The following is a 21,851-nucleotide window of genomic DNA, read 5'->3' on the forward strand; positions in this document are numbered from 1 at the left end:
AGGAAGTTTACAAGTTTTTATAGCAATTTTGTGTTCAATACACAAACGTAATTTATTTATTTTATTTGGTACTAGGAATTGGATTCCAGGGTGTTTAAGCACAGAGCTACCCCATCCTTTTCATAATTTTATGTTTCGAGACAGGGTCTTGCTAAATTGCTAAAGCTCTCAGTTGCTAAGGCTGGCCTTAAACTTGAGATCCTCCTGCCTCAGCCTCCCAAGTCTCTTTGGGATTTCAGGTATATACCACCACACTTGGCTATTTTTTCTTCAATTGAAATCTTTCTGACTTTAACTGCTGTTGTGAGATCATGATTAAACAAACCTATTCAGAAAAGCATCATTTAATTATCTTGATTCCCTTTTAGTTTTTCATAGTTATAAACTTAGTTTTGAAAATGTAACTATTATTTGGTTTTGTTTTTTGGCAGGAGCAGTAATGAACCTGGAAAAAAGAAACAGCATATCTGTCATATTGAAGGATGTGGAAAAGTTTATGGCAAAACATCTCACCTCCGAGCACATCTTCGCTGGCATACTGGAGAAAGACCTTTTATATGCAACTGGATGTTTTGTGGTAAAAGATTCACAAGGAGTGATGAGCTTCAGAGACATAGAAGAACCCATACAGGTTAGTTGGTTTATTTTAGTAGGACTTGTATGTTTTACTTGGTTTTTTTGTTTGTTTGTTTGCTTAATACTTAGCTAATCTGTTGCTAAAATGTCCATCTGTCAGATTAGAAATATGCAAATGAAGAAGAAAGAATTCACTTTAGTAATTATATAAAAGATGTTGATGATAAAATTTTTTTACTTCATTCCTGAAATGTGTTTTTTCCTACTTTTTGTAAGCTTTATCAGTGTATTTAAATGATGTGGAGGAATTTGTTCCTTTTGCTTATCTTGTGTTCTTAGTTTGTTGAATTCCCATAATATTTTTCATCAGTGTTTAAATAGATAAACAGACAATTGGATTTTGATCTTAGAAGTGACCTTCATTAGTTTTATTTTGTCTTTACAAATTCAGAAAATTCATCAAGAATAATATGACATACCCAGTTCTCACTCAGAACTGACAGTTGTTGATATTTTATTTTCTGAGGGGCTAGGAATGTGAGACTCTGAGTTCAATCCCCAGGACCACAAAAAATAAAAAATTATATTTAGTAAAACAAATCTCTTTCAAAGTCAATATTGAAGACAACAGCTCCAATGAATTTATTGATGTGTTAAAGTTTTTAGTGCATCTCTAATACCTTTACACAAATTATTCATGATTCTCTATATAAAATAATGTTTTGTGTAAATTAAAAAAATGTTCCATAAGTGTTTCAGTCATAATTTTACTTATGTTTTAAAAATTATTCAAGTACATATATGTGTATATTTTCAAGTATGTGTGCCTTAACAGCTATGTAGTATTCTGTCACATGACTGTACCACCTATGTTAATTCATTTCCCAGTCTGTTGAGGTTATTGTTAGTTTTTTTTTTTTTTTTTTTTTCTGTCACAAACTTTGCTGCTGTGAATATTCAGTGAACATGTGGAGAATTGTATTACTGGATACTAGAGAACATGTATATGTGGTTATGCTAAATAATAGCTAAAGGATCTTCACAGTGGCCATTACAATCTCTACTCACTAGTAGGAGACATTAGTTTCCACTTTGCTGTGTGCTCACTTGTTAGCAACATTAGGGCTCAGAAGTTTTTTGTCTATCTACAATGGTTTCTATTTTTTTTTAATTTGTATTTTTCCTAATTATCAGTGAGATCAGTCATCTTTTCATATGTGTATGGGTCATTTATATATATTTTTTCTGTTCATTTTTCTTTTCCTCGTTTGTTTTTTGAATTGTTTTCTTTTTTCTTATATGTTACAGATTCTGTATTTCAAACCTTTTTTTTAAATTATGCTATACTGTGTCATGCAGAAGTTCTATAGTTTTATTTAATTAGATATAAATCTTTTGATTTTTGCCTTTTGTTTATGAAATTTTCTTCTTTCCCAGGATTTTTTAAAGTTTATTCAAACATTTTCTTTTAATGGCTTTAGTTTTCTTTTTATTAATTTGGCCTTTTAACAGTCAAGGTTTTTGGTTTGTTCAATCAGTTCTTTTTTTTATGAATCAGGGCTGCAATTTTATTTCTCTTCCGTATGGAAAGTAATTTCTTTTTTTTTGGGGGGGGGCATACTGGGACTGAACCTAGGGGCACTGAAGTATATCCCTAGCCCTTTTATTTTTTTATTTTGAGATAGAGTTGCTAAGTTGCTGGAGGCTAACTTCAGACTCTTGCTTCTCCTGCCTCACAACCTCCTCTAAGTCACTAGAATTACAGGGATGTGCCACCATGCCCAACTAGGAAGTCGTTTATTGTCTACTCATTCTTTCTCTATTGATCTGTAATAATTATCATAGGTTTATGTTAGTTCTTGACATCTGGGAAAGCAGTCCCCCTACATCTGTCTGTCTCTCTCTCTCTCTCGCTCTCTCTCTCTCTCTGTCTCTGTCTCTCAGAACATTCACCCACTCTATTTAGAACATGCCTGTCATATATCAGTATTCAACTGCTGAACAAATTAGTTTAAGTAGATTATTGAATTAACCTTAACTTATACCAAGTATATGTGGAACAAAAGGAGGACAACTGACTTTTTCTTTTGATGGCAGGGAGCTGGGGATTGAACCCAGGAGCACTCTACCACTGAGCTTTTTTATTTTAAGACAAGTTGCTGAGGCTGGCCTCTTAACTTGTGATCCTTCTCCCTCAGCCTCCTGAGTCAACTGAGATTAGAGGCATGTCCCCATGTCTGGCTTAGAACTAACATTTTTTTTAATCAATTACCATTTATTAGATATTTTGAATATGTTGATTATAGCAGCAACTCTATGAGATAGAAATTAGCTCCTTTGTACAGTCTCAGAAAAGAAAAAATGTTAAATGTAAAATTATCTGATTTGACATTCACACATAGTAGTAACAACAGTGAGTATTAGTTTATTGGCTCAATCCCTGGAGGACTTAGTACTAAAATAGTGAGTTATAAGTTTTTTATAAAAGTTTTTATACCTTCCTGTATTTTATGAGGCTTTTAATGCCAACTCACCCTTGACATTGTCAACTATGATGTGATTAAAATTAATTCCTTAATAATGTTGTTTTTTTGTGGGAAAATTATCTGCTATTTATGTCTATAGAAGAGGAATGTTGTATTTCCACCCTGGAATAGCAGTAAGAAAGATTAAGGAAGTTAAGAAAAATTACAACTTTGATGTGGAATCTAACACTGTGATTGCATCATTTTGTCCAAAAAGATGATGGGTTTATAAAATCCTGATGTGCCACACATCTACATTCACACAGATATACAAGACAGGTTTACTAAAGGATTTACGTGTACATAGGCTTTAAAGTTAAATATTAACAATTGTTAATTATTTAGGCCATCTCTTTTTAAAAAATATGATTCATGCCATCATCATCATCTACTAGCTTGATGATTGAGAATCAAATATACATTATGCATGCTTATTGATACAAATGTCTTAAATACACCCTATCCAAAATTGTTTTTTTTTAATTTTTGTAGTTGCAGATGAACACAATACCTTTTTTGTTTTATTTATTTATTATTTTATGTGGTGCTGAGGATCGAACCCAGTGCTTCACACATGCTAGGCAAGTGCTCTGCCACTGAGCCACAGCTACAGCCCCCCAAAATTGTTTAATTAAAATTTTTTAGGGACTAGGAATATAGCTTGATGGTAGAGCATTTACCTGTCATGTACAAGGCCCTATCACCAGCACCATGAAAAAAACAAAACATAGTAACACAAATAGTAAACTCAATATCAGCATACTTACAAATGTTACTTTTTAAAAAGATTTTAACATAGTAACTTCTACATGTTTACTGAGTTTGTTGAAAACAAAATGAAGAAGTTGTAGATGTGGCTCAGTGGTACATCCTTTTGCCTAGCATGTGTGAGGCCCTTGGTTTGAGCCCAGCACCACCAAAAAACAAACCAACAACAAAAAAGTGTGTGTGTGTGTGTGTGTGTGTGTTGTGTGTGTGTGTGTGAGAGAGAAAGAGAGAGAGAGAGAAATAAAATACCTTTTAGAATAACTGTTAAGTGTTAAGTTGAAAGCCTTGACCATCCAGGGCAAGAACCATTTTATTCAGTGTTTAACCACTACTATCAGTAGAAACACATTGAATTACTATGAATGAATAAATGAGTTATTTTTAATCACTGCTGAATATAGTGAATGATGTATTTGTTTGGGGGAAAGAATGTAAAGATCTTCAAAATGATACATGTATGCAGTGTTTAAAAATCAAATCCAGGGCTGGGGATGTGGCTCAAGCGGTAGCACGCTCACCTGGCATGAGTGCGGCCGGGGTTCGATCCTCAGCACCACATACAAACAAAGATGTTGTGTCCGCCAAAAAAAAACTAAAAAATAAATATAAAAAAAATTCTCTCTCTGCCTCTCTCCCTCTCTCTGCTTCTCTCCCTCTTTAAAAAAAAAAAAAAAAAAAAAAATCAAATCCTATAAAGGAGCTTATGTTTGCCTGGATTTCGATCTCTAGCACTGCAAATATTTTTAAAAGATTGTTTTTTTAAATTATATACTTCTTCATTTCATTAATTATTCTCTTTTTCCTCCTCCTCCTTGTTGTTGTTGTACTAGAGATTGAACCCAGGAGTGCTTTACCACTGAGCTACGTCCCACTTTTTATTTTGATACAGGGTCTTGCTAAATTGCTACAGCTAGCCCCAGGCTTGTGATCCTCTTGCTTCAACCTGCCAAGTAGCTGGGATTATGGTTGTTCACCACCACACCCAGCTAGAAGATTATCTTTTCAAACTTTATAGAGGTCACACATTATCTCTTGATTTACCCCTCTATAATATAGATATTACATGTCTGTTCTTCATTTTTTTTATCCTCTTAATTTCACTCACCTAAAAGGTTACCCTCTCTTTCTCTTGAGGTTAAAATGCTTATATTTTCATCAATAAATGCTAATCTATTTTTAATAGCTTAATTTTTTAAAGTTGAAAATTATTTCATAATTACATTATGATCGTATATGTACTGTTATTGTTTTCTTCATATTGTTTTTCGTTTCTCTAGCGAGTTTCTACCTTTTTTTTTTTTTTTTGTATTATGTAACTTTATCACTTTTGCAATTATTTCAAGTTTTCAAGAATAGAACCAACTTCATTCATTTTCTCCATATTCTGGAGATTCCATGTTTCTGTAATCATGAGATCTTTCTTGCCTGCTATATGGTTTAGATCTCATATTGGTTCCAAAGATCTCATCATTTTTCTTGGTTTACTCCTTTCATTGCTGGAAAAATATTCTGAAATGCTTCCTAATCAAGAAAAGAAAGGGATAGTGATTTTGTCTGAAAACTTATTTTGCTTTTCCACTTAATTTGACTAATATAGTGTTCTAGATTCAAAATCATATTCCCTTAAAACATCAATTGCATTACTCTGTTGTCTTTTTGCTTCTGTTTTACCAATTAAAAATTCATTGTCATTCTCTCTTGGGTTTTTTTTTTTTTTTTTTTTTTTTTTTTTGAAAGGTGATGTGATTTTTTTTTCCCCCTACAACTTTGTTACTTTTTATTTTGGAATAATTTTATGCTTAATAAAGTTGAAAAGATAATGTGAAGTTTTTATGTATTCTTTATGAAAGTTCCCTTGATGCTAACTTCTTATTAACCACAGTGACTTATGAAAACTAAGAAATCATCACCATACTGTTAGTTAAACTACAGACTTTGCCACAAATACACTTCTCTACGTTTAAATCTAGAATAACACATTTTATTTATTTGTCATGGCGCCTTAGTCTCTTGCAATCTTTGGGATTTTCCTAGTTCTTTTCTTATCTTTTATTGTCATTACACTTTGACAAAACTAGGTTAGGTATTTTGTAAGATGTTCCCTAATTTGGGTTTATCTAGTGTTTTCTCATGATGAGACTAAATTATTAGATTGAATTAGATTATGAATTGTTGGAAAGAATATCAGAGGTTAATGCCTTTCTCATGTCATTATATGAGGTGGATACCCAATGTAATTATGTCTTACCAATTTTTTTTTAGTTGTAGATATATACAATGCCTTTGCTTTATTTTTATTTATTTCATATCGCTTTGTTCTTTTATTTTCTGTGACATTCTTTACTCTGTCATATATTTCTATTGAATTGTTTTCTCATTTCCAACAATGTCTTTTATTGTTTATGTTTTTTATTTTTATTTTTTTTACTGCTTGCTGTTTTCATAAGATGGATGCAGGTACTTGCTGTAAATATCTTGAGTTTTTCATATGTCATTCAATATAGTTTTTTGTCTCTATCTGGCTTTTTCTGAATTGTACAGTGAAACTTATTTTTTATTCAAGTTAATCATGATGATTAAAGAATATGTTTAAGTGAAAGATTATGAAAACTTTATTATAGGCTGGTCACTTTCATTGTAAGCCTCTTTCGTGGGGAACTGTATCAACACTGGAAGATGTCTAATTAGCAAAATTCAATAATATAACCCAAACCCAAGTAATGTTTCTTTAGATACATACAGATCCTCAAATATTTTGCTCCAATTTTTATTTATCCAAAAATTGATAGTAGGACTTATATTCCATGTATAGACTTTTTCTATTTTATACTCTTTGTTTCCTTCTCACCATTTTGAGTCCCAGACTCTTACAGGTTTCCTCAGAAGATAGACTGGTCTCTTCTACAACATCTCTTCTTTGATAATCTCTGTTTTCATTTGCAAAAGTATGACACCATCATTTTGTTGATAACTTCCTTTTCTATTTTTGTTGTAGTAAATATTTAATCTGTTTTTTCTTAACCTTCAAGATTTACAATTACTTTTCCTGTTAATTGGGAAATAGTACAACAATGTGACCAAGTCACATTGCCTATAATATGTATGTTGTATAGATGTATATATTTGATGTGTTCATCTGTTAATGTAGTTTACCTTTATGAATATTTTATTGTAGATATCTTGCACACTTACTATACTATTAGAGAACTATCACTTTTTAAGAAACATCTTTGATTTCATGAATTTAATTTTAAGTTCTGTGATTTGAAAAAAATGGTTATTTCACACTGATGTGTTTGGCAAATCCATGCCTAATGTTTATTTTAAAACTTTAAAAAAAAAAAAAAGAAAATTGGATCAAAAATAAGAACTCTATCACTTGCACTGAAATTTCTCCCAGTATTATTTATATAGATGCCTCAGAAGTTAGTGAAATGGTCCAAAGTGTTGTCTTTTAGTTCACTGTCAGCCACAATGGATCAAGCTGTCTGCAGCCTGTCAGTGCCATTTGATTACACTAAAAACTCTGGGGCATTAGTCTGTTTTCTCGAGCATCTGAATGACAATAGTGAAAATTAAACAATAACTGGCAACTGAGGAGTGAAATCAAACTTGTAAAACAGTGCATAATATGGGTGAGTTTCAAAGGTGTTTTTCACCAGTGTTTCTGATCCTGTGGGTGCTGCATAGGTATAGGCAAAAAACATAACTGTACAACTGGCTTTTTTTTTTTGGTACCAGGAATCAAACCTATAGAGGCTGTACAACTCCAGCCTCTTTGGTTGTTTGAGACAGGGTCTTGCTTAATTGCTTAGGAACCCACTAAGTTGCTGAAGCTGGCTTTGAACTTGTGATCCTTCTTGCCTTAGCGTCCCTAGTTACTGAGATTTTAGGTGTGCACTGCCACATCCAACAGAAGACACTACTGGAGAAACTCCTGTATCTTGAGAGAGAAGTAAGAAAAGAAAGTTAAAGAAAAAAAATCTTAAAAGGAGCCAAAGGAAAATAACACATTTTACATATGGGGGAACAAAAATTTGAATAATGGCAGATTTCTCCTCAGAAACTTCGGAGGCCTGAAAAAGAAAAGATCTGTCAATTCAGTATTTTATATCCAGTGGAAATATCCTGAGTAACAAAAGCCAAGTAAAGTTATTTTCAGATGAAGGAAGACTTAAAAAGTTTTTGGCATCAAATTTGCTCCAAAAGAAATGCTAAGGAAGTTCTTCATGGCAAAAATAAATATTACTAGAGAGAAACTAGAAGGAAGAACAAATAATAAAAATTAAATGTAACTCCTATAAAATATCTGATACATTATAGAATTAGATAATTCTATAAATTAAATTAGAATACTAACTATTAAAATACTACAAAATATGGGGCTGGAGTTGTGGCTTAGCAGTAGAGCACTTGCCTCACACGTATGAAGCACTGGGTTCAATTCTCAGCACCACGTATAAAGAAGTAAATACACATCAACAACTAAAAAATGTTTTTAAAAATCCAAAATAAAAAGGAAAGGGGAAAGGAAAATGAAAAACGAACAGAAAACAGATAATAAGGTGATAGACTTAATTCTAGTCAAATCAATAATTATATGGCTTAAACATACTAATTAAAATTGTCAGATGACTTTTTTTTGTTTTGTTTTAGAGGAAGGCCCCACTGGTGATTGAATCCAGGGATGCTTTACCATAGAACCACATCACTAGTCCTTGTTATTTTTATTTTAAGACAGGGTCTCGCTAAATGACTGAGACTGGCCTCAACTTTTCCTGTCTCAATCTGTCAAGTAACTGGGATTATAGTCATGCACCACTGCACCTAACTATCAGATGACCTTTTTTTTTTTTTTTTTTTAAATGAACCAATTAATTACACTCAAAAACTCACTTTAAAATCTTATTCCAGCAAAGTTCATATTTTATTCAAGTGTAGATGAAGCCCAACATGGAGCCACATACTTGTAATCCCAAATACTTGGAAAGGTTGAGGCAGTTCACAAGTTTAATCCTAGCTGAGCAATTTAGCCAGAACCTGTCTCAAAATAAATAAAAAGGGCTATGGATGTAGCTCAGTGGAAGAGCAAGCACTAAGGTGCATGTAACACAAAGAGAGATCATGTTCTGTACTATGAACATACCTTAACAAGTTAAAAAGAACAAATATCATTCAAAGTATATTCTCATCATCAGTGAATTAAACTACAAATCAAATAAAAATATCTGGAAAATCCCCAATGTTTGGAAATTAAATCACACATTTCTGATTAACTGATGGATCAAGAGGAAGTCTCCAGGGAAATTAGTAATTTTTTTTCAACTGAATGAAAATACAAATACTAAGACTTATAGGCCAGGTGCAGTGCCACATACCTATAATCCCAGTGGCTCGGGAAGCTAAGGCAGGAGGATTGAAAGGTCAAAGCCAGCCTCAGTAACTTAGTGAGGCCCTACGCAACCCAGTGAGACCCTGTCTCTAAAATAAAATTTAAAATGGGCTGGGGATGTGACTCAGTGGTTATATGCCCCTGAATTCAATCACTGGTACCAAAAACAAAAGCAAAGATGTGCCTCAGTGGTTATGTGCCCCTGAATTCAATCACTGGTACCAAAAACAAAAACAAAAAAAAATGTGTAGGATTCAGGTAAAGTGATGCTTACAGTGGATTTATACCATTAAATCCTCCTATTTAAAAAGAAGGAGTGCATTCAGTCAGTAAACTGATGAGCTTTCATTGTAGGAAACTAGAACATGAGCAAATTAAATCCAAAATAAGAAGTTAGGAAATAATAAAAAGCAGAAATAAATTGAAAATAGAAAAAGAGAAATTTAATCAAACCAAAGGTGGAATGGATAGACATCATTATCCAAAGTACATGTATGAAGACACAAATTGGTACAACATACTTTATATACAACCAGAGATATGAAAAATTGTACTGTGTATACGTGTAAAAAGAATTGTAATGCATTCCGCTGTCATTTTTTTAAATCAATTTTTTAAAAAAAGATAAAACTAGTAAGTCTTTTTAGGTAGACTGTCAAGAAAATTTACCAACGTTACTAAAGACCCAGTAAACATTAAATGGGTAATAAAGGAGTGCTGAGCATAACTCTGCTTTCTAAATTTGAGAATCAACTCCTTAAAAGACACAAACTACAAATACTTGTTCAACAAGAAATAGATAAACATGAATAGTTCAATATTTGTTAAAGAAATTGGTTATGTACTTTAAAACTTTGAACAAAGAAAACCCAGGGCCCAGATGATTTGATTGTCCAATTATATCACTTAAGAAAGAAATATCAGTTCTACACAGTCTCTGAAAATTTATGAGGAAATACTGTACAACTCACTGTGCAAGGCCCACAATGATATAGCAAAACCAAAGACTTCACAAGGTAAGAAGGAGAACACTGCAGACCAATATCAAAAGTTTAGGTGTCAAAATTCTCAATAAAATGTTGACAAACTAAATTCGGCAATATGTAAAAAAGATAGGCTATCATAACTAAGCAAAGTTTAATCCAGGAATTAAAAAATGTTTGAACATTTGAAAATCAGGTAGTATAATTACTAATGAAAGAAAAAAAATCATTATTACTTAAATACAAGTAAATATTTGGCAAAATTCTGCGTTTGTTTTTATAAAGAGGAGTTGAAGAAAACATCACACATATACCAGCTTAAAATAGCATGCTTTATTATCTCAGTTTCTTTAGGTCAGAAGTCTGAGTGGGCTTAGTTGATGACCCTTCTCAGCATCTCATAGAACCAGAATCCAGGTGTCAACAGGGCCACATTCTTTCATGAAGACTCTAGGAAAGTATCTGCTCCAAACTCATTCTTCTTGGCAGTTAAATTCAGCTTTTTGCAGTGGTTGGACTAAGGTCCCATTTTCCTTGCTGCTTGTCAACTGGGCTCCCAGTGTTTGCTTTTAGAGGCAGACTACCCATGTTTTTTTTTTGCAGTCTTGCCACGTGACCCCATCCAGTTACTCAGGTCAGGTCCCTCTCACATTTCTAATCTCTCTGACTCCAGGTAAAGTAAGTCCTCTGCTTTGACCAGCTCATGTGACCAGCCAACTTAGATAATTCAGAACACTCCCTGTATATTAGCTCTATAAGCTTAGTTACATCTGCAAAGTCTCTTTTACCGTGTAACACATTTATAGGTTTCAGGGATTGGATGTCTTTATAGGGTCATTCTTTCTACCAAAGTAACCAGTACCAACAGTTTTGATAATTAGATGCATTAATTATAAGAAGTAATCATATATTGTTAATAATTATAAAAGTAATTATTAAAAAGATATCATATATACTTAGTATAAGTACTGTATGTCCTTGAGTTAAAGTATACTGATAATGTTTGCTGAGGGTGGGAAATTTAGAAATTGTCTGACAAAACAACTTACTTCTCTGTGGAAAAGGTTAATGAACTGAAATGAGTCATTCCTTTAATGAAAAGAATTATACAACATAATTTGCACATATGAGATTTTAGGAAACTTATCTTGCTTAAGATTAACTGGATGCCCACACCACTGAGTAGACGGGAAATCCAAACACAAACCACATCACCATTATTTCCCTTTTATCTTATCATATGCCACTGAATATCTGAGCGCTAGAATTTCTTTGGGACTGATAGCTTTACATGGTTACAATAACTCTCAAGAGAAAGGAAGCTTCTTAAAGTGAGAGACTCACTTGTTTATTTTTCATATCAGCAGTCCCTGGCATGTTGTAGATAATCTACAGATTGTTATTGAAAAATTACTGAGTTTATGAATATCACAGTTAATACATATTTGTTAAATGGCCATTATGTACAGGTTGATCTCCAGCTGTGTACTTATGAATGATTCCATGTCTTTAGGCTATCACCATCTGATTTTGATAATTCACAGCCTTTGTTGCTATAAAGTAAAATCAGTCTTTAGTTACACTCTGGTAGAATAGCATAAAGAGCTCAGACTGTAAATCTAATACATGGCATGACTCTCAAGCAAATTAATTTCTGAAACTCAACCTTTTCATATATAAAACAAAATATAAAATCAGATGCTGACAATTTTTCCAGTTTTAAAATTTGTTAACAGATTTTTTTTTTCTTTTTAATTTCTCTACTCCTTTCCCTCTCCGTCCCTCTCTCATGGTGGTGGTACTCTGTGGCACACTACCACTGAGTTATACCCCCTCAGCCCTTTTTATCTTTTAATGTTGAGACAAGGTCTCACTAAGTTGCCTAGGCTGGCCTCAAATTTGTAGTCCTTCTGCCTCAACCTTCCAAGTAGCTAGATTGATTACAGGCTGTACCAGTGTGCCCAGAACAGTTTTTTTCTTTTAAAGAAAAATAAGGACATTGAAAAGGTGAAGGAGTTCAAGATTGAGCCTGAACTGCATTTAATATTTTCACCCTTACCTAAATGTCATCTGTATTTGTAATATTCATATCCCTTTACTGCCTTTTAGTTTGACTATCTTTTAAGAATTCATCTAAGGCATTTAATTGTTTACTATTTCAAAAAAGTAAATGCAAACATATAACGGGAAAATATCTGATGTGGACAAACTTGAGCTTATAGATTTTGTCTTGGTATGTCAAAGGTAGATCCATAAAATGAAATCAGCTAAACTGAACTTTCTTATTATCCAAGTTCTGATAGACTGGAAAAACATCACTTTGTTTTATTAACTAACAATTTTAGAAGCTAATAGTCACCCATTTTAGATATCAGAATATACCAGTTAACCATATTTTTAATATTCCTTGTCCATTTTACACAAAAATAAGATGACCTTTTTTCTTTTATAGTTAGCTGTTTTTATTCCAGAGAACTGAAGTAGTTCTACTAGGACTGTCTTACATTTTGAAGAGTGTATATTTGTATAAGTGCATGAAGATCTCTTTGTATAATAGAAAGTAATATTATTTTACTGTGAAACCTAAAAGCTTTATTTAATTTGAAATTCAGCTTGTTCTTGCTTCCCATTTTTACCTTATAACTCAGTACAATACTAAATTCCTGGCTTACTTTATTTTAAATAGTTCTAAAATATTTCATGCCTTGGGATTAAAACTAAAACCTAAGTAACAGTTTTAAAGATGAGTAGACATCATCATCTATTAGAAGCATTCTTCTGGTTGGAGAAACTGAGACCCAAAGTTGTTTTTTCACTTGTTCAGCTTTTATTTCTAGTTCATAGTAGAACCAAGACTTTAACTTAAGTATTATATTCTCACTCACTGATTTTTCTCCTGTAGGACTTGTTTGATGGCATTTTAAAATAAAAACAGAAAACATTGTGCTTCTAGGTAAACTATACAAAAAAAAAAAAAATCATACCATAGAAAAAGTATGGTATGACCAGAAGAGAAATTATTGAAAATTACAGTTTTATTTAAGAAAAATGTAAATAACTTCATTTACTGTTTTTTCTTATAGGTGAAAAAAGATTTGAATGCCCAGAATGTTCTAAAAGGTTTATGAGGAGTGATCATCTCTCCAAACATGTCAAAACACACCAGAATAAGAAAGGAGGCGGGACAGCTCTTGCCATTGTTACCTCGGGAGAACTGGACTCATCTGTTACAGAGGTGCTTGGCTCCCCAAGAATTGTCACAGTTGCAGCCATTTCTCAAGATTCGAATCCAGCAACACCCAATGTTTCAACCAACATGGAAGAATTCTGAAAAGTTATTTATAATAGAGACCTCTAGTGCTGCACTTAAGTTTACACACCTTTGAAAATCTGGAAATGGGCTGGTCAAGTGGATTACAGAGTAGGAAATCATGTTTTTATTCTTGGCTTCTTTAAGTATTCCAGGGTTTTGGTTCAACACGTAAAGTGTTGAATTTTTAAAAATACAAAAACAAACTAATATACTGGAAACAGGTAGAAAAGTATTTCCTCCATACTATAAGTTGTAGTTATTTGGAAATATGTATCACATAACCTTTAAACAGAATCCTCCCCTCTCAAAGATCATGTATTAATATGTTTAAAAAGACAGACCTCAGTAGTTTGCAGGCTGGACCTTAATTGGACTTATTTTCTTTGAAAGTACTTTGTTATAAATTCAGGCAGTAATAATTTACGTAAATTTTTTTCTTCTTTCTCTATAGCACAGAAAACAGATAGTAATTGATGATAGAGATAACATTATATTTCCTTAGCTTGATTTTTGGAAAAGCAACTCAAAATAGTTTTGGCCGTCTTTTCTAAATGTTAGAAATCCTTCAAAAGTTGAATTAGATAAGTTCCAAAACAGTAATCTGAGATGTATCTCAGATCTTTATTACCACTACATTATAGTAGTGTGTATGCAGACAATCAGTGAAATCCAATTACTTTCTCCATTTTGGAGACACAGAGGAACTTAGAGCTAAATCTTAGGTTAAATTTTAGGTTGAAACCTTATGAAAATGCTGGGAAGAAAATGGTTAAACAACTCATAATAGCTTCAGAAAAATAAAATGAAGCAACTTAATGTGCATTGTTTTAAAGTTAGGATTGATTACATTCCTAACCCTAGGTTGAACCACAAAATTTCATTTTAAATGTTTATATTGGACATATTTGCATAGATTATAAATCATTTTGTAGTTTCATATTCTGTAAATATGAGTTATGTTGACAATGTGCAGAATTCTTTATGCTTTGACTTGGTAGCCAAAGAAAGAATTATCACACTTTTTTCAAAGTCAGCAGAAAATTATTTTTTAACTACATTATAATTTTTTGTTTTCCTTTACTAAAAATTGGCCATTCCCATTTTATTTTGAGTACTGTGCTAGAAGGTTAATTAGGAATTTATATCACAGTAATGTCTTCATATTATGTCAATAACTGAATTTTTCCTAAAAGTCTACACAGCCTAATAAATATATAAGAGATATATTATGAAGCAGAAATTATTTTTGAAGAATCAGAATACATTACAGTCAAATAGTGACTAAAGAAAAACATATTTCATTGTTTATGCAAGGATCTTATAGAAGGGGGTCTTATTAGGAAAGATGGCCAAAAGTTTCATATGAAAAAAATTAGATTATTCTGATAGCTTAAGCATTAGTAAGATGCTTACCGTTTTTAAAAGTATTTACACAGAATCAAAAATAACATTGACCATTTAAAAACTAAAGTTTTTACCTGCTTGGTTTATTAACATCATTGGTTTGGGGACTGTTTGAATATAGGTACATGTTTTCTTGTGCATTCTCTATTATTTCAGGAAAAGTACTACTCATGTGAATTCTCTTCCAAAATTGTGATGTTTCTTGTATTTTTGATGAAGGAGAAATACTGTAATGATCACTGTTTACACTATGTACACTTTAGGCCAGCCCTTTGTAGCGTTATATAAAACTGAAGGTCTTTTGTGCTTTCAGTTTGTATAAAAAAGCTTTGAGATTAAAGGAAAAAAAAATTTTTACACTGTGGTTATAAATTTCAAGTTTCTTAAAGCTTTTGTAGACTTGTAACAAAGTCTTTAAATTTTAGTTGGATTTTGTAAATTGTTTTGTATATTTTATTTAATGTACTCTTAACAACTGATGTATCTGGCTTTAAGACATCAGAATCAGTTTGTTGTTTTGTTTGGTACAGAGGAGCATTTGGTAGTGTTCATTTTAATTTTATTATATAGGAGCTGAAACATCAAATATATATTTTATCTATCATTATGCTACACAATCAGTGCTATAAATTTTTTTATGCAAAGAAACTTTCTTAATGTTTTAATCATGTTTCCTCCGAGTGACACTTTTTGTTGTTGTTAATACCAAGTATAAGTACTCTGAATCATTATTCCATGAACCAGTTTTAATGCAAACCCATGTATGTTCATCAGAGATGCAAGTTATTTTTAATCAACAATAAGACCTATTATAAATTTATCAAACTGAATCTGGATAGCTTTATAGCATATAAAATATATTAATTTGTGTTAGCAGGTGCACATTTCACCACTGAAATTAGAAATATTTTGACAGTCTGTTCTGCATAACATTTGAGTCCACTTTTCTGTCTATAAGAATCGTAAATTTCAATGTCCTTTATTTGACTCAGTGGGATATAGCTGTTATAAGTAATAGGGCACAGATGTGCAGTAGAGTCTTGTTTAATGGCATTTCACTGTTCATTCCCTTTGCCACCATTATAAAACTTTTCTTTATTGTAATTATCAGTGCAAAGCTATGTATTTATCATGGTAGAACTCCAGTGTTAGAATAGTTTTTTCTTACAGTATACTTTCTTTGGTTAGGTTTGTGTATGTGTTGCTGATTACATTAGAACTTGATGTTAAGTCATTATTTATCACACTCTCATGAGAGCAGTAATAAAAGTGTGTAATCTAGGAGAAAAAGTTAATTTGTCAAACTTAGATAAGCATGATGTTTAGGTCCTATTTTTCAATTTTATAACTGTTTTATTGCAACAATATTTGTATTTAAGTCTCCATTTTAATGCCTTGTGGTGTTTTTTTATGCATGTCACTAAGTTGTCATCCCACATAAATTGATGTGCAGCATAGGGTATTAAATCTACATAATGATTTTAAAACAGAAATAGTTGATGGTAAAATGTAAATGTTTTGCAAAAATTCCTTATAAAAAGTTTCGTAGTAACATTTCACTTGTAAATTTTTTTGTAAAAAAAAAAAAAGCAGCAGAAGAATAAAGAAAATGGAAAAAAAAAAGAGAAAAAGATGAATCCAGGAAAAAACCTTGTTTCCCATATCCTAGAATTTAGACAATTACTCTGCCAGCAAAGCCTCTGGGGCTGTAATTGACATTTTTACAGTGCTGATTTGTATAAAATTTGTTTTTTGTGGATTTGGAAATAAAAATCATGTACAAGTTGTTGCCTGCAATAACAATTGCAAGTAACCTATTAAAAATTCCCTTGAGTTTAACATGTTTCATTTAATTATGTATACTATAAAGCAGCAATAAATTGTTTGAACTATCAACCTTTTTATCACAGTGAACACTGGAAAGTAAAATGCTTCTCACTAGAAAATGCATTGGCAATCCCTCATAATTCCTGGTATTCAGATGTGGTCACCATTTCTCTGAACATACCGCCAAAGAATACCATTTTAAATTGCATGTTAATTTGTAACCATTGCTTTGAACATGTATGGAAATTAAATTTTGATTTAGATATACTTTTTATTAAATATTTTCAGCAATAAATGTTAGGAAATTATAGGAAGATCTAAAGCGAAAAAATCATTAAAATATTATTTAAGCTCACAGAAGCACTAAGAAGTAGATCATGTGTATATATGCTACAGAGTCTGTAAGCAAAAACTCTTTTCCTCTTGGGAGAGCCTTTCAGATCTCATGGAGAACCTAACTGACATAATGAAGACTGGTGACTTCAGTGAACAACATCTCCAAGCGCTCAGATAAACAGCAAAGGGGGGCAGGGAACAGCTGAGGGATATCTGGCCAAAAGGAAGTAAACTGGTCCACTGGCCAAGAACTAGAGTCTAAATCTCTAGGAATCAGGGTCCCTTATAGTGTACTGGGTAAAGAGCTTATATGGCAAAGCCCTAAAAGTATGGTTATATTACAACTTAATGTATGTTCATAACAATGTCTAAATCAAGGAGTGGTTAAATTTATGTCACTCTGCCAAATAAGACCACAAAAAAATACATTTTGTTAATAGATTTTCTGTCAAAAACAAAAGTGTATATTTCTGTTACCTGAAAAATTTACATTTGGAGGCAACAGGAAGATAGTGTATAAAAGAGTATAATGTGGGCTGGGGTTGTAGCTTCCTAGCATGTGCAAGGTACTGAGTTTGATTTTTAGCACTGCGTATAAATTAATTAAGTGTCCATCAACAACTAAAATATTCTTTTAAAAAAGGATAGTGCGGGGCTGGGGTTGTAGCTCAGCAGTAGAGCGCTCCCCTAGCACATGTGGGGCACTGGGTTCAATCCTCAGCGCCACATAAAAATTAAAGGTATGTGTCCAACTACAACTAAAATATTTTTTAAAAAAGGATAATGCAACTAGAAAATTAAACAAATATGTTTAAATTTTTTTTAATATAGTAGCAATCTGGCTTTTTAACTTCTAGGAATTTTAACCACACAAGACAATCAAAAAGATGGGATAGCTTTTTGACATAGAACTTTGTTCTAATAAATAGGGAAATTGAAGCAGTGCTTAAGAACATTACTTTGTATGTGTGCATGTACACCTGTATGCAGGGGAGTACAGGATCTAGGCAAAGCAAATCCTCTACCAGTGAATTATGATGCCCAGCCCGACACCTCTGTATCCTTGGTGTGGTTTACAATGCCATCATTAAAGATGACTTCAATATCATGGGGGTGGGGGGAGCTTATTCAGTATAGCTTATTATTTGCAAGTTCAAATCTTAATCATAGGGGTGCAGAAGCTTCAGATGTCTTAGAAGAAATGTGAAATATTTTGTTCCTCAATGAATTTGAATAATGTATTGCAGTATTTACTGCTCGAGGAATAATGTCTGCTTAATATACACACAACCAAGTTGTAATTGTGTAGCAGAATGTCTATGGCTTGTTTTTCCATTCTTTTAAAAAAGTTTTGCAGATTAGCATAAGCCATGGGCTCTGCTAATGAAATCATTCATATTTGGATACCTGAGAGTAATCTCAAGTGGAAATAGTGGAAGAAACCAAGGAACAGAGAGAAAGAGGGGAGAAAAACGAAGGAGCCTACAGATCTGTTTAGAATGCTGAGTTGCTTTCCATGGTGATAGCAAAGCACTGTGACAGAGATCATTAACTCCCCCATGGGGAGTACCCCATGGGAGTCTGAGAATTAGGCTGGCTGGGTTCCTGGTTTAGGTGCTTACTAGCCATTCATCCTTGGCCAAGTTATTTTATTTTTCTGCATCTTTTCTTTTGCAAAACGATACCTCATGATACCTCATATCTATTAAGAAGTTAACAAAACCATATCAAGCACCTAATAGTAATGTGTAATATGAGGATTTATTACTATTAATTATAAGTGAATCCAAAAGTCAGAGGTTATCTTAGTCAGTTCAGCCTACTATGGCAAAATAGCATAAACAATAGAAATTTATTTCTCAGTTCCTAGAGGCTGGAAGTCCAAGGTCAGAAGTGCCAGCGGATTCAGTGCCTGCTGAGAGCCTGCTCCCTGGTCCATGCGTTCTGGACACACTTCTAGCTGTGCCCTTGAAAGTAGAAAGGGCAAGACATCTTTCTGGGGCCTCTTGTAAGGACACTACCTGTTCAAGAGGGTTCCACTTTCACGATCTAATCACTTCTTAAAGGCCCATCTCCTGATAGAGTGGTAATCAGGTTTCAACATACAAATTTTGGAGGACACAAACATCCAGACTATCAGAGAGGGCATAGTTTCCAAACAGACCAATGCTGAAATTTTTTGCAAAGAAGCAAAAGTGAATTCTCAAAATCTCAAAGGAAAAAAAACTTCAGTGGAAATTCCTCATTTCACCCATGTGTTTTTCTCAAACTATAGCTAGGCTTAAACTATATCTGGAGGTCTTTGCTTTGTTCTTAAAAATCTACAACCATCAGTCAAAATTTAAACATATTAAATGAAGAGCTGCCCTATTCCTAGTTCAGTTCATTTCCCTTAAATGAACATAAAAGCAGTCAGGCATAGTGGCACATACCTGTAATACCAGCTACTTAGAAGGTTGGGTAGTAAGCTAGTGTGGGGTACTCTAACCTCAAAATTATATGATGATCGTCTTCCTGGAGCATCCCAATCTACGTGCCACACTAGAAACAGACTGCAGAGATATTGGAACACAGGAAGACCATGTCTACAGGAGGGATCCCAGGCTGAGGTAATGGGAGGCCAAATTGAAATGAACAGGATTCAAGACAGCTAAGAAATCAGATCTGGGAGCAAAGTTCAGACAAAAGCAGCATACAGGGAAAAAGAGCAGTTGTTTCAATTCATCACTGAATCATGCCTTTCTAGGTGGTTAGTTTGGTTTAGATTGTGTTATTTATTATCTTGCTATGAAATGCCATCTAATAAATATTTTATTTGTAGTAGTAGTAGTATTTTTTGAGATGTGGAAGCCATAATGAAGTTATATTTTCTGCTGGTAAAATTGTTCCTAGCTTGTATAATTTTATGCTAGAACTAAATACATCAGTAATTCATGGTGCTCTAAAAGGGCATCAAGGCTTCCAAGAATTTGGTCAATTTAAGTTTGAACACACTACTGTTGAGGAAAACACTGTAAAGGCACACAATAAGCTAACTGGAAAAACATTCCAGTTCAATTCAGTGCTATTGTAAAGAGTCAACAACTTTACCATAGCTACGTTATGTCTTCCCAGCTTTTTTATGTTAGGGTATTCTTTGTCAAGTTCATATGTGTGTATGTGATGTGGAGCATCATGTGTATTTCTAATTATGGTTGATAACTCAGGATTAAATTTGAAAGTTTTTTTGTATTGCAGTTGTTGCTTTTTTCTTGAATTATGTGGACAGAAATATAACATTGTGAGAAAATTAAGCCCTATTATGATGACCTATATATTAACTTACTTAAATTTTCACACTTAAGGAACAAATCATGACTAGTACAGGATCTGGGGTCCTACAGAAAGAATTTCTCTTTGTTTTGTTTGCTTGTTTGGCTTTGCTTTTCAAAATATTGTGAATGCCAATTTGTACTATCAGTGTATATAAGTACATCTATTAGTTCCAGAAATAGCTGGAAGTACTTTTATTCTTGTGCCCAATTGTAAATGTAAACTTTGACTTTAAAAAACAAGCAAACCTCAAAATTTTGTTTAAGTTACCATTTGTAGACATAGGTGGTGGTCTGTACTTTTAGGAAAAATGTTATCTCATTTTATAATATTAATTTTTAAATATTTAATGTTTAAATTTGTTTTGTAAATATTAATTTTCATTTAAACTTTATGCATATTTGAACCCATGATCTTTGACATTTCTCTAAAGAATCAGTGATATGAGAAAAAATTACCAGAGAATATATTCAAATAAAATTATCTTCAGCTTATGCATTTTATTCTAAGTGAAAATAACGATCAGGTTTGTGATTCATTTGTTTGGGTCTCTTATAAGAGAAACATAAAATGTCATTTAACTCTGGCATTATTCAGAATATTCCCAAAATAATTATGATCTTTAAAAAAATCTAATAACTTCATTGCTTTAATTTCTTTGTAGTTGAACGATAGCTAGGTCTAAACTACATCTGGAAGACATTGCTTTGTTCTTAAAAATTTACAACCATCAGTCAAAATTTAGACATACTTATATACTAAATGAAGAGCTGCCCTATTCCTAGTTCAGTTCATTTCCCTTAAATGAACATAAAAGCAGTCAGTCATAGTGGCACACACCTGTTATACCAGCTACTTTGAAGGCAGGGTAGGAGGATTCCAAGATCAAGGTGAATCTAGGCAATTTAGTGAGACACTATCTCAATATAAAATTTTGAAAAGGGCTAGGTATTGCAGTTGAGAGGCAGAACACTCTTGGGTTCAATGACTAGTACACAGAAAGAAAGGGGGGGAAGCAATTATTGGTTCTCATCAGATACAAAGGAGCTATGGTCTGAATGTTTGTGTAATTCAGAAATTTGTATGTTGAAACCTAATCTTCAAGGCGATGATATTAAGAGGTGGGTCTTTGGAGGTGAACAGGAGATGGGGGGCCCTCATAAAAGAGGCCCCAGAGAGCTAGCTAACCCTCCTCACCACGTGAAAGTGCAGAGAGAAGTTGCCATGTATGAACCAGAGTGTCCCTCCCCAGATGCCAAATCTACCAGAACTTTTATCTTGGATTTCTTAGTCTTGAGAACTGTGAGAAATAAATTTTTATTGTTTATAAGCCACCTAGTTTATAGTATTTTTGTTGCAGCAGCCCAAACAAACTTGGACAGTGGGTGACAGTAAAAATACTAAGAAGCCACAGC

At 32.9% G+C, this 21,851-nt stretch overlaps 1 protein-coding gene across 1 annotated transcript in view; it reads left to right on the plus strand.

The window, feature by feature from the left end:
- Sp4 (Sp4 transcription factor) overlaps window positions 1–16,769 on the plus strand; it is a 62,445-nt gene extending 45,676 nt beyond the window's left edge. Inside the window, exons 5-6 of the mRNA XM_076863310.2 lie at window positions 432–631; window positions 13,328–16,769. Of these exons, the coding sequence (XP_076719425.1) occupies window positions 432–631; window positions 13,328–13,575 (448 nt within the window). The 3' untranslated portion in view covers window positions 13,576–16,769. The remainder of the gene's footprint in view (window positions 1–431; window positions 632–13,327) is intronic.
- The last annotated feature ends 5,082 nt before the right edge of the window (window positions 16,770–21,851 follow it).

The sequence above is a fragment of the Callospermophilus lateralis genome, chromosome 1, assembly GCF_048772815.1.
Source record: "Callospermophilus lateralis isolate mCalLat2 chromosome 1, mCalLat2.hap1, whole genome shotgun sequence".
NCBI lineage: Eukaryota > Metazoa > Chordata > Mammalia > Rodentia > Sciuridae > Callospermophilus > Callospermophilus lateralis.